The 15,426-nt window shown below is 45.8% G+C and overlaps 1 protein-coding gene across 3 annotated transcripts in view; it reads left to right on the forward strand.

Moving 5' to 3' along the window:
• Positions 1-15,426, forward strand: part of LOC115397898 (tetratricopeptide repeat protein 28) — a 161,508-nt gene that overhangs the window by 116,210 nt on the left and 29,872 nt on the right. For all 3 annotated transcript variants that reach the window (XM_030104421.1, XM_030104422.1, XM_030104423.1), the window contains one exon: positions 9,800-10,307. In XM_030104421.1, the coding sequence (XP_029960281.1) occupies positions 9,800-10,307 (508 nt within the window). The remainder of the gene's footprint in view (positions 1-9,799; positions 10,308-15,426) is intronic.

Genomic DNA, 15,426 nt, shown 5'->3' on the forward strand with positions numbered 1-15,426 from the left:
TTCCACTCCGGCTCCCATTCTGCCAGAGGGGAGAGATACAATCAGGGCCCCTGCTAGCAACTATTTACCCTTTCTGTCAATCAGAGTCCCGTGGCGTGCGCTCACAGCTGGAGGCGCCACTGGCAGGTGGCCCAGCATCACCCAGGAAAAACATGCCTTAAAAGCAGCGATTATTTCCCGATCGTCCCTTCCTGTCTCGTCCCCGCCACGCCCCGCGCCCACAGCCATTTATTCCTCATCTGCCTTCGTCTTCTGGCTCTGTCCGACTGCTTCCCAGACTCCGGATCACCTGCAAATTAATGGCATCAGTGGAGCTTTGCTGTTCTGTCCGGGGACATTTTGGACTTAAGGAAACTAATTAGACAGTTCTGGACCTGATCCCCCCTGCCTTTACACACACATTCACGACAGAGACGCTGTCGCCTCAGGTGGCACACGCCTCCCTCGCGGGACATAGAAAAGGAATCTTTATGGGATTCTGTTTCCATCAAGATGCACTGAGAGAGATTACCATTCTCATTGTCTCAAATTGCCCCAGCAGTGGGAGGCAGCGCATGCACACATGTATTTTGAGCAAAATGTGTGCATAAAGTGCATTAAAGCTCTGTTATAAAATCTTATTTCCCAGTCTTTATCAGGCAGGCCAGTTCTGTCCACCTGCAGCTAAAGCAAAGAGCCCAACGGAGCTGAAAAGCGTGCGGTCGGTCTGCCGCGGCGCTCTGCGGAGCGGCGAGGTGCGAAGCCTCTCCGGCTGGGATCCCCCCGTCGTTTGATCCCCCAGAGTGTTGCTGCTGATGGCTGCTGTTCTGCCGCCTGCCCAGCCTGCCCAGGACACTGTGGCCACCCTCACCAGGCTTGTAATTACATTTGAGGAATAAAGGCACAGTGGGAGGAAGGGATTTAAATGGTCTGCGCGCCGGACTGGAGGTAGAACGAGGCCCTTTCACGTCCTCAGCTGCATGTCTTTGTTGATATATTTCCATAATGTTTCACAGTGGGATTACAAAAGTCACTATAAAGCATGATTGTTCTGCCTTTTTAACTCACAGTACAGTGATGATAGATTATATTGACAGAGATTTCTTCTTTTTTTTTTTTTTTTTTTTGTTTTTTGTTTTTTGTTCCCCAGTAGGTCAGACTGTTCATCTGACAGCTCGTCACTTCAAAATTAATTCTGTTTTTTCGCCACTTGATCGAGGAGCAAATTCAACACAACTGTTATGACAAGCAGCATCAGTTTTTAACTGAAGGGTTTTTTTTTTGATACCTGATAAAATAATTCCCAGTAGTTTTTATATTCTCTGTCAGGGTCATATGCCTGAAAAAAATAAAATTGAGATTTGATAGCTGCAGCATGTAATTTACCACCTGACTCTCAGCTTTCATTGTCTTGCTGTGCAGATAGCTGTTTGGGTTTCTCAGAGCTCTTTTTGTGGCAGCTGGAGACAAGATAGAAGAGATTTAAAATTAAAATAAATAAATGAATAAAATGCTGTGCTTTCCACTGTGTGTAATCCATTTCACACAGTCACTTGATCCTCTGTTTTTATGAAAAATACGGATTAGTGGAGGTTTTAGTATCTTTAAGAAAAAAAAAGAGGATGTTTCCTTTTTTCCAGTGAAGTAGAAAGCTGTGATGGGTGTCTCTAAATAATAATTTACGCTCTTCTCTCATAATAACACATGATTAAAGACAAACCACTGAGAGACTCGAGCCTTCTGGTCTGGAGCAGTTTATTATGTTAACCAGGAGCTGAGGAAACAACATAACCTCTGTTTCAACCCTGCAGACTCCGCAGACAAGACAGGGGTGGGAATAGTCCTTTTCTGAGAGCACATATCGATTTTGACTACCCAGACACATTTTAGAAACCGCATAGATCCAAGAAGAAACAACTGCAAAGGTTGCATGAGGCAACTGATGCAAAGAGCTGATTAAGCCAGCTCATCAGCACTTTTCTTGATTTCAATCCACTCTTTTTACCGCTTCCAAGAGTGATCCGCTCATGATTCACAGTTGGGTCATAGTTAAAAATAAAAGACTTGAAAGAGGCCGTGCATCATTCTGTTTCCGGAGAAATCTGACGTGGTCTGAAAGCATTAGGCGGGAGTTACCTGCCGGTGCAGATGGATTGGAGGGGAACCGCACAAAAGCTCTGTCTGGCCTCTCAGAGAGAACAGAGAGGTGGCGAGAGTCTGAACATTTGGTTGTCACTCTTCATTGCTGTCATTGTGTCAGGCTGCTCCAGGCGGCGGCTCTGGCCGGCTCATATTGATCAGGGTCCTTAGACCTTAACCTGCGCTCTCTGATTTCTCTCCTGCTCTCCTCTCCTCTCTTGACCGGACAATTGGGTTTTTTTTTTTTTCTTTTTTTGCGTGCCATTAAAGGACTGAACCAGGCTGTCGTGTGTGTCAGGCCTGATTCGTCCAGCTGTGTGGGCTGACGGGGACACCGCCTCCCACCTCCCGGACTCCACAGTGCCCTTGAATCAGCCCTCGACTCCTGTGTCCTTGGATCGACTGCACGGCATCCCGCTGAACACCCTCGAATGAACGCACGGCCCGACGAGCCACGCTATATTTGGCTCTGTGTCCTCAGACCCAGCAGGAGTCCAGAACAGCAGCTAATTAACTTTTAATGGATGGACTTTGGAAGTGATGTTCATATGATGTGGCGTTACTTCACTAATATCAGTGTTTTTTTTTTACTATTTTGACATCCAAAAGGTTTGAATCATTACAGTAATTTGCGATTACCTGCAATATTCCTGCTGCCCCTCATGCCTGTGAGCACATAACGATGGAGTTCTCCACAAAATTATGCATTTCTCCCTCCTTTCTGTCCCTTGCTTGAGGCACTGCAAAGTGGCAAACCTTGATGTTTACCTCAGACCCCTCCTGGAATGACTTTCAAACACCACTGTGATTTCCCCTTCTGTCACCACAAGGTCTCTCATGAATTGATTCCCTACACCAGCAGGCATCACACAGCCATGCCTGTGGAGATTTGACTTTAGTACAGAAATAAACAGCAGTGCCGCGCAACCCTTCAAGGCTTTGCTCTGATTTAGAGTACATTAAGATTCATTCACAGTGCCCCGCTTCCCCCCGTGTGCCCCTCTTCAATTTCCTCCTCAGCCCGACTTTAGATTCTTGAGTTTATATCAGAAGGCAGGAGGGCTGTTTTTGCATTTGAACAATGCTGACATCCTGTCACAGGGGACGGCCACACCGAGGCGCAGGCGGTGGGGGCTGGGAGGCTGGCTGGCCGCCCTCCCTCTCTTTTCCTCACTTAACATTTGGCCGTTTCTGTAAACCTTGTTTTGTCTACCATATTGTCAGAGCGAGCCTGAGATATCAAACCCCCACACCACTTAAAATGAACAGTCAAATTTTCCACCGACACCAGTGGAGACTGTCAGCTCCAATCTGACTCCTTGTCTCTTGTGCTTCTCTGCACTCAGCTGCCTGTTTGCTACCATCTCTCGCGTTATACCCTCAGAAAAAAAAAACACACACACACCGGAGGATGGATGTCCCGGCGCACGGGCAGAGCCTGCAGATCTCAGGGATACATTTGGTGTATTTGTGAATTACATTGTGTGTCTGCGGAGGGATGTCGGCGAATGCATACCGGGTCTCTGGAGGACCCACAAATCATCCGCTGTTTGTTTGGTGCCGCCGTGCAGGCGGCTCGACGTAAAATAGCATTTTTCACGAGCAGAACGGCACTGTGGTTTGTCAGTGTCATTAGTCGGCTGCATGTGATTCTGCAGGGATATTAGTGTGTCTGGATGCTCGTTTCTTAGAGTACAGTATGTGTGATTGTGTGTGTGTGTGTGTGTGTGTGTGTGTGTGTGTGTGTGTGTGTGTGTGTGTGTGTGTGTGTATCTGCAGCAGACAGTCTGACAGAGTGTGGAGTCGCTGTAACGAGTACCTTTACCCGTCGCTTGACCTTTAGTGACAATCAATCCTTTGTGAACGTGTCCTGTGAAGGCTAAAGGAATTACCAAGGTACCGGCCCTCTGGCGTCATTTATCTACAAGTGGGAGGTTATGCAGGTCAGGGAGAAACAAGTGGCTCCACTGATATCTCATCACTTTTAACAGATCGGTTTAGTGCTGATGATTGATTAACAAAATTGGTTAACAGCCGCGTAAACGATGTTTTCTGTATTTATCTTCGTCTGTTTACAAACCAACAAAACAAAAACCTCGACATGAGTGCCTTTGCAGAAATCTGGTACGTCTTAGGACATGAGATGTTCTTTGTTCACTTAAAATCTTGGAAGCAACACAGTGGTGACTTTCATGGATATTATTTCAAAACTTTGAAAGACAATGAGAAACAAGTCTGTGTTTTGGCTTCAAAAGACGCAGCAATGGATTCAGCATGGACGCCGCTGAGCTTATCAGCAACAGCGGGTGACTCAATAGGATGTGTGTATTCGCTTTACTCATGTGGAGGTGGGGGGGACAAAATTATGAAGCCAGCATCCCTGTAATGTATATCATTAAATTTCAGTAACAGGTCTTGGAAGGATTAGGCAAGGCAGGGTTATGGTTCGGGTAAATCTCCAGGAAATGAATGCAAGTCAATGTAATGTCCTCTGAGGGGATGGAAACACAGCTGCGTGTGCACGCGTGCGCACGCGTGTGTCCATGTTTGCTTGTAAGCGTGTGTGAAAAGCGAGCAATCAGGCACAGCTGTACCTGCCCTTGCATGGAGGAGCACAGCATTCGCCAAGCTTAAAAAAGCAGAAGGCTCCGATATGGCAGAGAGGCAGTCATTTGGCTGATCTAATGGCGGCTCCCATAGGGTCCATATCCGTGTGCAAACACCGAGCGAGAAAAAGAGAATAGAGTATACGCCCATAAAACTGGCTGAATATTTTATCATAAGCATCCCCGCCCCCAGCCTCGGCACCGGCTTCAGCAGCATGCCTCTTACATATTCCCCCCCGTCCCCCTCTGATTTATGCAAACAATCACATACATGTTTCTCTGCACATGCACGTACAGGAAACAACATGTGCCTCTCCAAAAACATCCTTCAAGTTTCTTTGAGCGCGCCTGTGACTGGTCTCTTCCGTCTGTTCCGACTTTATTACGGTTGAGATGTTTCCTTTTTTGTCAAAATGCATCTCTGCAGGTGAATTCAGATCTGAAGACATCCTCGCCCTGGGGATGTCTCCAGCTTTCTCTTCTCCTCTTCTCTCATCCTTCAAACACAATCTCTCCCGTAGCCTTTTATCTGCCCTCCCCGCGCCTCCCCCCGCGCCCCCGCTCCCTCCAGCTCGTGGTTCTGTTCCCTGCCAGCCGGCTCCTGTTGCTGCCTGAGCCCAGCTCGTTAAGGGAAACACTGGAGCATGGTCCTGCTCACCTTCCCTCTGCACTGCCTTTTAATTAGACAGCTGTTGGTGTGTGTGTGTGTGTGTGTGTGTGTGTGTGTGTGTGTGTGTGTGTGTGTGTGTTTGTGTGCATATGTGTGTGTGTGTGTGTGTGTGTGTGTGTGTATAGTCTTAGAAAAGCATTTTGAGTCGCCGGAGTCATTGTTTTGGAATGATTGGTATTCATGTGACTTGTTTATTCCTCTGTACACACTGAGAGGTTTGCGTTTATCAATTAGAAATTGACTTGATATTTGCAGGCTGCAGCATTTTGAACCTGTATTTAAGTCTTATATTTGGTTCATGTGGGGTCTACACAATTGAATTAAAGTAATAAACAATGTTATCAGCATGTAACCTCAGACACTTGAAGCAAATGTCAGAATTAATAGTACGCTCCAAACGTAGCATCTGCACATGTTCAAAGGTATTGCAATACATCTGGGTAATCAAAACTAGACATTCCAATATGTCAGTTTGACAATAAGTTATTTCATTTTCTCAGGACTAAAGTGGAAACAGATATGCAGATGTTGGTATCAACAGTTGGTTAAATTTGTTGTTACATAGCAGCAATGTGGATTTTGGCAGTAAAAGCAAATGTAATCTGCTGCTAATGAAATAATTCATTAGTTAATTGCAAAATGTGGGTTTATCTTTGTTTTTCAATGTTTCCCAGATATGTATACATTTGCATTCCGAGCCTGTGAATTCTCATTCTTGAATATTTGTGTTTTTACCCATGTTAATTACACCATTTGCTGGAAATACGGAGCGGCATGTGAATCGGTGGAGGCAGGAACGAGGTTGTTCCCACCTCTGTGGTAATGGAATCAAACCTGCTCTCTGTCCCTGGGTGCCAGGAGAGAGCGACTCCTCTCCTCTTCCACATAATCCCATTAACAGCACTTTACTGAAGTAGCTGCTGCCCTGCGCTCCCGCCGCACATGCTGTTTGGACAGAGGGCAAACTGTGGGCTCTTTAACACCTTCCACCTCCTCAGACCTGCTGTCTTTTTCCCTGTCGTCCCCACATGCTCACCTCTCTAACCTTTGCCTTTATTTCTCATTAAATCAGTTTTTTTTAAAAATTATCTTTACTCTTTATTTTTTTTCTTACTTTGGATAGTATTAATTTGGCGTTCGTTCTTTGATCAGGTCGCCCTGTTCGTGTGTCAAAGAAACACCCCGAACCCCGAGTTGCTCCCAAAGGAGGTCGAACGCCTCGCATCGTACCCGCCAGCATTAGTGTGTGTGTGAAAGCGCGTGTGTGTGTGTGAATGTGACTCGGTGTAAAGCGCCTTGAGATTGTCGAAGGTGTGAAAATGCGCCATATAAGTGTAGTCCATTTACCGTTTTATTCTCGTGTGAGTGACTCCCTCCTGTCAGCCTTGAATCTGTGAATCAGCCGAACAGGCTGCAACCAGCCGGCGTACTTCAGGAAGCCGATGATTTACTTTTTATGTGCTTGATGTCGGAATAGTGGACGCTTGTTTACAGTCTTGCTCATGCCTTTGTCTGTGTGTTTGTGTTTGCCCAGAAGGAGGTCACACACCTGTGTTTATGATCATAGCGGCGGTAGTGTCTTCGGCGAAGCCGGCCCCCTAATCCAGCCATTTCAATCTCCATGACAACTAGGCTTGTCCCATAAGCCCTGCCAGTCTGCGATGATAGCCTTGGCTGTTTGGAGTATGTCAGACCTCACAGTCCATCGCGGAAAAAAAAAAAAAAAAAAGGAGGATTTTTCAAAGACGCAGCTGCAAGGCGAGGCATAACCACATAGCTCAGCGCTGCAGTGAAGTGGTGGGCAGCACTCCTCGGTTCCAGGGTAAGAAATAAAACACACACCGGGGGCTCAGAGTCACACAGCTCACACACCGCCAAGCCCAGACATCAGGAGCAGCCTTGCCGCTCGACATCGGGGGCTAATTATTCTAAGTATAATGCATTACTCGGAGCATGTGTTATGAAAGTAGCCATTTCTTTAATGTGCCTTGGAATATAAACATACTTAGTGGAGACTGATGGAGGAGATCCACGCCGTTCCTGTCAGCGAGAAGAAATAGAGTAATGTTTTTGGAGGCGTGCATTTCTGATTAACATGTCACCTCGGCCGTCCTCCGCCGTCTCACTTCTCCCAGGCTGGACCGGTTTACCTTTCATTAGGAAGCCCTTGGTGCGAAATGTGTTTGCTGATAAGAGCTAGCGGTTTATCAACAGTTTATAACGGACAGCGTTGGGATTAATCAAATCAGCACACATCCGCAGAAGAGGCCGAACTCTGTAAACACAATCAGGTCTGCCTCCGCAGACCGTTTGAGAGGAGTGGAGGAGAGAGAGAGAGAGAGAATGGAGAGGCAGAAAAGAAATGGAATCAAATTAAAAATGAAGTCAATTTCTGCGAAATTGACTTTTTTTTAACAGCTTTTTCTCTTTTTTTTTTTCCTCTCCAAAAGAAAATGTCATTTTGCGATATTGGTTAGGAGTCAGAAAGAGGGCGGCGTTCAGAAGTGGGACAGATACACACTGTCCCCGAGCCAAACACAGTGCATCCTCTGTAACCGACGAGGCCGGCTCCTCATTATCTGCCTATCTTGACTTCCATCTGAGGAGAAAATGCAGCGTTGCAGTCTCACTTTAGAGGGACACTGATCACAAGTGCAACTCATCACAACTGGGGGAAGATTGTTCTCCCCCTCTCGCCTCTCTCTCTCCTCCGTCTCCCACTGTGCTCGGCTGAAGACAGGCAGAGATGAGGAATCCTCTCTGTTTTCCCGCACAGAAAAGTGGAAGTTTGAGTCGGAGAGATGGAGCGAAGCTTCAAAAGGCACATGTAATTGAGCAGCTCTAGATAGGCTATCTGGGAACATGAAACAGCAACAGTTGTGACGGAGGGTAATTGCCTCCCCGGGCTCGTATAATGCCTTGTCGAGTCTTTAAACTTGAGCAAACTGCTGGAAGTCCTTATGTCAGCAGGTAATTGGTTCCAGGCATCAGCAGCTATGTGAAATGAAGGAGGGATAGGTTGGTTGGGGTGTATGAGTGCATCCAGAAAAAGAATATATGAGAGATTCAAAGAAAAGTGTTTGTCTTAATAAGCCTTTTTAAGAGAGTCCAGTCGTATTGATTTTTTTTCTTCTCTCTCTCAACGCCGCGCTTTGCTTTTCATTTATTCTGAGAACTTCACATTTTTATCAAGCGGCGCTGGCGTTAAGTGAAAACATCTCCCCGAGGACATATTTCTTGAAGAACATCTTGATGTATTTGTAAAGTAATTTTGAAATATATGTAAAGTTTGAGTTGAAGTTCTCAACGGTATGGTTGTGAAAACCGCTTTCATGAGCATCCAGCAGGAATGACTCCGCTTTTCTTCACTGCGGCTGACGCCTGACTTTACACTCTGGACTTTTTGACTCGTAGCGTGGTCACATTGGTCCCTGTGGCTGCGGCTGAAAGTCGCTCTGCGGCCTTCACTCTCAGGGTGTCTGTCCTCTGGACTGGCCGGCGTCCAGGCCCCTCTCGGCCTGCAGGATGCAGAGGGGGCCGTCAGGAAGGAGATGCTTTATTAGCTGCCCCTGCGTGATTAATTGAACATCTGCTCGCACAAAGACAACTGACCCTTATTCCCAGCTGTTTATTCCTGGCATAAACAGTTAATAAGCCTGCTGTGACGGAGTCACGGGAGGTCAAGGCTGTGTTTTTTCGAACCTCTCCGTTTCACCAGCCATACCTCCCATTTCACAATATTGCTCTTGACGCCGCTTGTGAAAATGGTAGATTGTATCAGTGACAAACCTCAAAATGGTGGGGTTTTTTTTTTCCTTATGTGTGTGTGTGTTTCTATTCTGAGAGGTCTCGCCAGCAGCCAGTCAGCCGACCTCCCGCTGCGGCGGCGTGAAGCTGAAGCCCCTCTCCTCTCCTCTCCTCTCCCTCCTGATTAGCGGTGTCTTTGTTCCGTCGGTGGTGGCGCGCCGCGAAGCGTGATTGCAGTGGGCAAACTGGCAGCTTTAAAACCAGCCTGCTGCTGCGCTGATCTGCATCACACTTTATCACCCCCACCCCCACCCCCCCCCCCCCACCCCCCTTTTGCTCAGCCACGACAAAATCAAATCAGGTTTTGTTTGTTGTTTGGTCTCTGAGCACTAAGCCTCCTAAGAGAGTTGGGAATTTGGATTTTTCTTCTTTTTATTTATTTATTTTTTTTCATTTGAAGTACAATACTTCTGGGTAAAGGGACGTTTTAGAGTGGGTGGGGATTCTCTGATGCAGAAGTGACTGAATTACTTACTGTTGATGGGATGTGGGTTTAATTAATGGGGCTATTTAGGATTTCTTTTCACTTGCCTACAGTTTATTGACACTGGGTTTTTCTTACCTGCTGTCTGGTTTTTTTTTCTGTTTCCCTCTTTAGGCTGCTTCAATGGCGCTGAGCAGCCTGGGCCATGTCTATACAGCCATCGGCGACTACCCCAACGCCCTCGCCAGCCACAAGCAATGCGTGCTTTTGGCCAAGCAGTCCAAGGATCAGCTGTCCGAAGCACGAGAGCTGGGGAACATGGGAGCGGTCTACATTGCGATGGGAGACTTCGACAATGCCGTCCAGTGTCACGAGCAGCATCTGGGCATCGCCAAGGCCCTGGAGAACAAGCGGGAGGAGGCCCGGGCGTACAGCAACCTGGGCAGCGCTTACCACTACCACCGGAACTTCGACAAGGCCATGTCCTACCACACCCACGTGCTGGAGCTGGCCCAGGAGCTGGAGGAGAAGTCCATCGAGATGAGAGCCTACGCCGGACTGGGCCACGCCGCCCGCTGTATGCAGGACCTGGAGCGGGCCAAGCAGTACCACGAACAGCAGCTGTCCATAGCCGAGGGCCTGAAGGACAGGGCCGCGGAAGGAAGGGCCTCCTCCAACTTGGGTATGTGAACTGAAACTCTTTCCCCGATAGGCTGATTTGAGTCTCTCTGCAGATGGGTCATCGCCGCGGATCCCTGGGAAACCACGGGAACGGCATCTGGCGTGAAGCCGTGCATAATCAGACATGCAGCTCACATGAGCCGCCGTGGTTACTTCAGAAAGCGGCGGCAGAAACACACACTCATAAGCAATGATTGCATGAACACACACCCTCCACATCCTCCCAGTAGGTACTAATAACACAGCACCGTAATTACACCTGAGGAAATCAGGATGATGGGGATGATGATGATCGCTATTCTTTTTCATATACCTTAATATGAATTTGAACACGGAACAAAGTGTGTATTTAAAGCTGCGAGGAAAAAAAATGACGGCTGTCTGAGATTACTGTAGCGTAAGATGAGATGAGAGCTGCGTTGTGATAAAGATGGCTGCCGGAGCGAGTTTGTTGACAGCTAAGAGATGATATCAGAGCGGATCAGTGAAAGAAGTGCCTGCATGAGACGTCAAGACGCGACACTGCACAGTGGTTTACGACGCCTTAAGAAGAGGGTTTATCAATTCTGGAAACTTTTAAGTGCAGCAATTGTGTCGTCTTTCTTTTTGACAGCCGAGAGGTAAACAGTGAAACCTCTCTGGAGCTGCAGGGAGAGTTTATTCAACAATGAGCTGATTAGCAGAAAATTAATGGGCTTTTTTTTCTTCTTTATTATGTCTAATTGTCAACTGAATCTTTTGTTGAATGTAGCAAACAAATTATTTCCTTTATCTCAGACTTTGGTGTATTAAAAAGGGACCTTTCAGCATTTTCCAATAATCCAAAGATGAACCCATAAAATATTTGCCCCTTTGACACTCACAATCTGTAAAATGTTGAGTGATTTTTTTTTTTTGCAGTTTTGTTTTTTTAACTTTCTACTGGAATCTGCTAATTTCCAGTAGGAATACTGACAAAAACACTGTAAAATCAACCTCCAAATCAATATATAAATCAGTGAAAAAAGATCCAGTGCTTCATCACATTGTTTGAAAACAAAAGTACAATGTGCAAGTTCAGCATTATGTATGGAACTAATACACACACGGTTATCTGGGTGACCTTCCTGACTTCCTGTTTTTCCTCTTCTTCCCGGATAATCGGCTCATTAATGAGCTTCACTGACAAAAGGATGAGTGTTTGTACCTGTTGTGTTTACGAGCGAAGTAGAATGTATTTGTTGTGCAGAGCATGAGAAGTATCCGATAAAATATGTCTGCCTGTCTGAGGGTCATTTTGGGGTGTTGGAGGTGCTGCGGCGCCGGCGACTTTCCCTGATGTCTTTAACAGATTAAGCTTTTGGCTACACTGTCGAATTTCCAAGCCAGCTGGTAACGCCATATCGTAACACAGACGCAACGGTCGTCCTTTCTGGTTTTTTTCCTGTTAACATGGCTGTCGAAGACAATTTTAATGGTAGTTAGCGGTGCGGCGATGAATGTCGGCCTTAGCACATCCTGGGAGTGAGACGTCTCACAGAATTACGGCACTAATAGTTAGATTTTTTTTTAAATGTGCTTTTAACAGCCATGTGAAACTGAGACAGAATGAGAGGCGACGGCTAAAACTGAATGTTACTGTCAGAAATAGTGTGTAACAGTATTTTCTTCAGCCAGTGAACGTATGAATGCCCAGCCCAAACGGGACAGGATCAGGAACTTGCGTTGAAGTTGGTGTGAGTTACAGATATTTGCTGTGACAAGACCTCCTCTAATGATGCGAGCCTGTCTATAATAAACACAGAATATACTGAAAGATATAATCATAATGTATGTTTTTCATGGGAAATCTCTCCACATAATTCTCCCCTGTGCTCACCTTTACACCGGTTCAAATGTAATCACGTCCAGAAGTGAAATATAATGTCAAGATAAATAAAACTGAAATGGGAGAAATTAAATATATGATAAAGTCTTTTGATTGAATCTTGGCCGTAATTAATGTTCCTTTCAAAATTCAGTCTGATACAGTCAAATCCTGGAAAAAAAAATGAAATTATTAGCAGGGGTAACCTTGTGGAGTCTGCAAATATAATGATGAAAGAACCCTTGAGGATAAAGGTGTCCCTGTGGATTTCCGATATCCCACGAGATATGTCAGATGAGTAATTCTTCTGTATTTAATCCTGCAATTACAAGCGGCACTGGATGACTTATGATTGCCATCAAACCGGTAGTAAACCTGACTCTAATGGACAACTAAGAGGCATAATAGTTCTTTCCAGATGAATTATTCTTTAACCTAATGTGCAAAATTGTGCAAGCAGAGAGTAGGGTTAATCAGGCAAACATAAATTGAACCTGTCCTTTGACCGGGCTAATGGCTGCGCGGTCTGAAGTGCTCTTAGCTCGAACACACACCTGATTTTAAAAGTGAACTGGTAGCTGGATGTCATAAATTAGGGGCTCGAGTGAGAGCATTTTATGACGGTACAGTATACGCGGGTTCTATTACAAATGGCCGTGTGTCGTGCCGCAGAATTTCTTTTTTTTTTTTCTTATTTTAACTGCGGCATGATTGTCATTATGAGAGCGCGGACGCTTTTATTCATTATTAGCAGCGACGTCGCGGCTCTTCCTGTCCGTGACAGGGTAATGATAGTGTAGCCGAGGCGGCATCAGAGATCTCCAGCTGATGACGGAGCAGAAGCTGAATGAGTGGGTGGTGACGGTGAAGCCTGTGGCTCCACCGGGACGAAATGGACAAGCAAGACCGTCGTGTGGTCGCACTCACACTTGACACCCAGAAGAGCTTGTAGCCCATCTCAGTGCTGCCAGATCTGTTAGCACTTCTTCTCCTCTTTTTTTTTCCTCCCTCTGCTTTTTGATGCCTCCCTCTTTTACTCTGTCCGTCTCTGCCTCATCCCCACTGATTGTAATCTGCAGCTGTCAAGCTCCCAGTAATTGAAACTGACTTGATGAATCGCTTAATTACCTTTAATAGCTGATTCAAGAGGAGCTGAATAATGAAGATAACGCAGAATGAAGTGGAGGTTGTGAAGCATCAGTCTGTAATTGCCCCATTGTTGTTGTTTTTGTTTGCGGCAGTGGGGCGTGCATTGTTTTTCCCGCCATCGGTGCCCGCGAGCCTGCTTAGCACAAGAAGATATGGGCTAAAACTACCAGGATGTTGTTCCAGACTTCAAAAAATGCTGCCTTTTTATGCCTCGCACAAAGAAGGGGGAATGGATGATGGAGTGAAGATTAATGAGCAATGATAAAAGCAAGAAAACAGTGCGGGAGATGGGAAGGAGAAGTCGCAGAAACAGGAAAAGAGCAAACTTTTATTATGCCCTCTCAGCTCGCCGTTAATGTTCCGTGCAGTGTGGGCGGAGCAGCAGCTGACATGGCTCTAAGGTACAGTTGTATAGAGATTGCCATCCTTTAATATCTAACCACGATGCCCAGCGGTACCAGCAGCCCTGGCTCAGCACACTCTGACCTATAAAGGATATGAAAATGTAGCGTTCCAGCCCCATTTATTATTCATTAATTGGCTAACGTACCCCCTAGTCAGCAATATTTAATATCAGAGTGGGATCCAATGCATTTCTTGTATTCATGAAAAAAAAATATATAATTAGTTATTATTTTCTCTTGCATTTCTCTTCAAAGAGAATCGAAATAAGCTTGTTTGGATGTCTTTTCTTCTTGGCCTCTGCTGTGCCCGCTGCTCTGGATTCACACCTACTTCTCTGACCACATGTCTCAAAGAAGTCACATGAAACATGGACTCCCGTCAGTTGGAAAGGGCTCGAGGTAAAAGTCCTAATTAAGCATTTTCTCCCCTTCCTTTTATCCAGCATCCCTGGGGAATGCTTTCTGCTGATGTTCACGAAAACAAAAGCAACAGAGAGATGAAAACAGCGGGAGGAGTGTTCACAGGGCAGCGCAGAACCAGAGAATGTGCACGGAAATGTTGCACATGTAGATCTTGTCAGTGGTGTTTAAAGAACAGCTTATACTCTGTATATTAAGACGGACTGTCAGAGGACTTGTAGTTAGCTAAGTCATGTGAAAATGTCATCATTTGATCCACAGTTCAGATAATCATCATCTGACCACCAGGCTTTATCGCATATCAGCAGTCGGTCAGTCGGGGTTTTTTTATTTATTTATTTTTTTCTTCAATGAGCATCGACAAGTCTCTTCTTATCTTTGTGTTTTGCAGATCATAGTAGACTTATACCGCCTTGTGCATCCTCCTCCTCCTCCTCATTGAAACATTGTGGCCCTGTGGACATACATTTGGCGTTTTTTCCAGCTCTGTTTTCAGATTGTCAGCAGCCGGAGCAGGCTGCAGACTCGCCTGGAGCACTGAAACATAGATTATTTAGTCTTGTAGCGAACAGTTTTGCGACTGTGGATATATTGCCAATGTGACCGGGAGAAGGGAGAGGAGAGGGCTGGATTTACAGAGGAATTTGGAGAGTGTAATTGCTCACACAGGATGAATGGAAGAGCACCGTAAGGAGAAAAGCAGTGAAAGAGTCTAAAAACAACTAACACAATAAAGTGCATTAATCTGAGGTCAGTAGCATCCAGCTCTTTATTGATGACCACACAGATTCTTAGAGAAAATATCATTGGCCCTGCAAGAAAGAGAAACGAATAGAATAGTTGATATAAAAAAAAAAAAAAAAGTGAATTGGTTTCAGGTGACAGCGCTGTGTTACTCTGTTGCAGACGTTTATGCAAGCCATTGGGTCTCACTTGCTTGGCCCCGGTCTTCTTTTTATTAGAAAAACAGCAGATTCATCCTCCCCTCGCGTGGCCCCCTTAATCTCATGACCGAGGACCGAGCCAGAAAATGAACCGGAGGTCCTGTGAAGCACACTCTCTCAGTCGCGGTCCTTACGCTCGAGTGTGCTTCAGGTAGTCTGCAGCTCTTTTTCACTTCGGAGCTATTAACCGAAACAAAAGGGCTTGAGCATTTTTCTGCATTAAGCAACTGGACCCTGTTTCTGGGCACATCAGCAAATTCAGCATGAAATGCGATCTCATTTTAACTAGACTCCAGATTGCCCTGTGCAATAAAAACTGACTTCGACTGTTGTTTTTTTTTTTTTTTTCCAGCAGTA

This window comes from Salarias fasciatus, chromosome 12 (assembly GCF_902148845.1).
Source record: "Salarias fasciatus chromosome 12, fSalaFa1.1, whole genome shotgun sequence".
NCBI lineage: Eukaryota > Metazoa > Chordata > Actinopteri > Blenniiformes > Blenniidae > Salarias > Salarias fasciatus.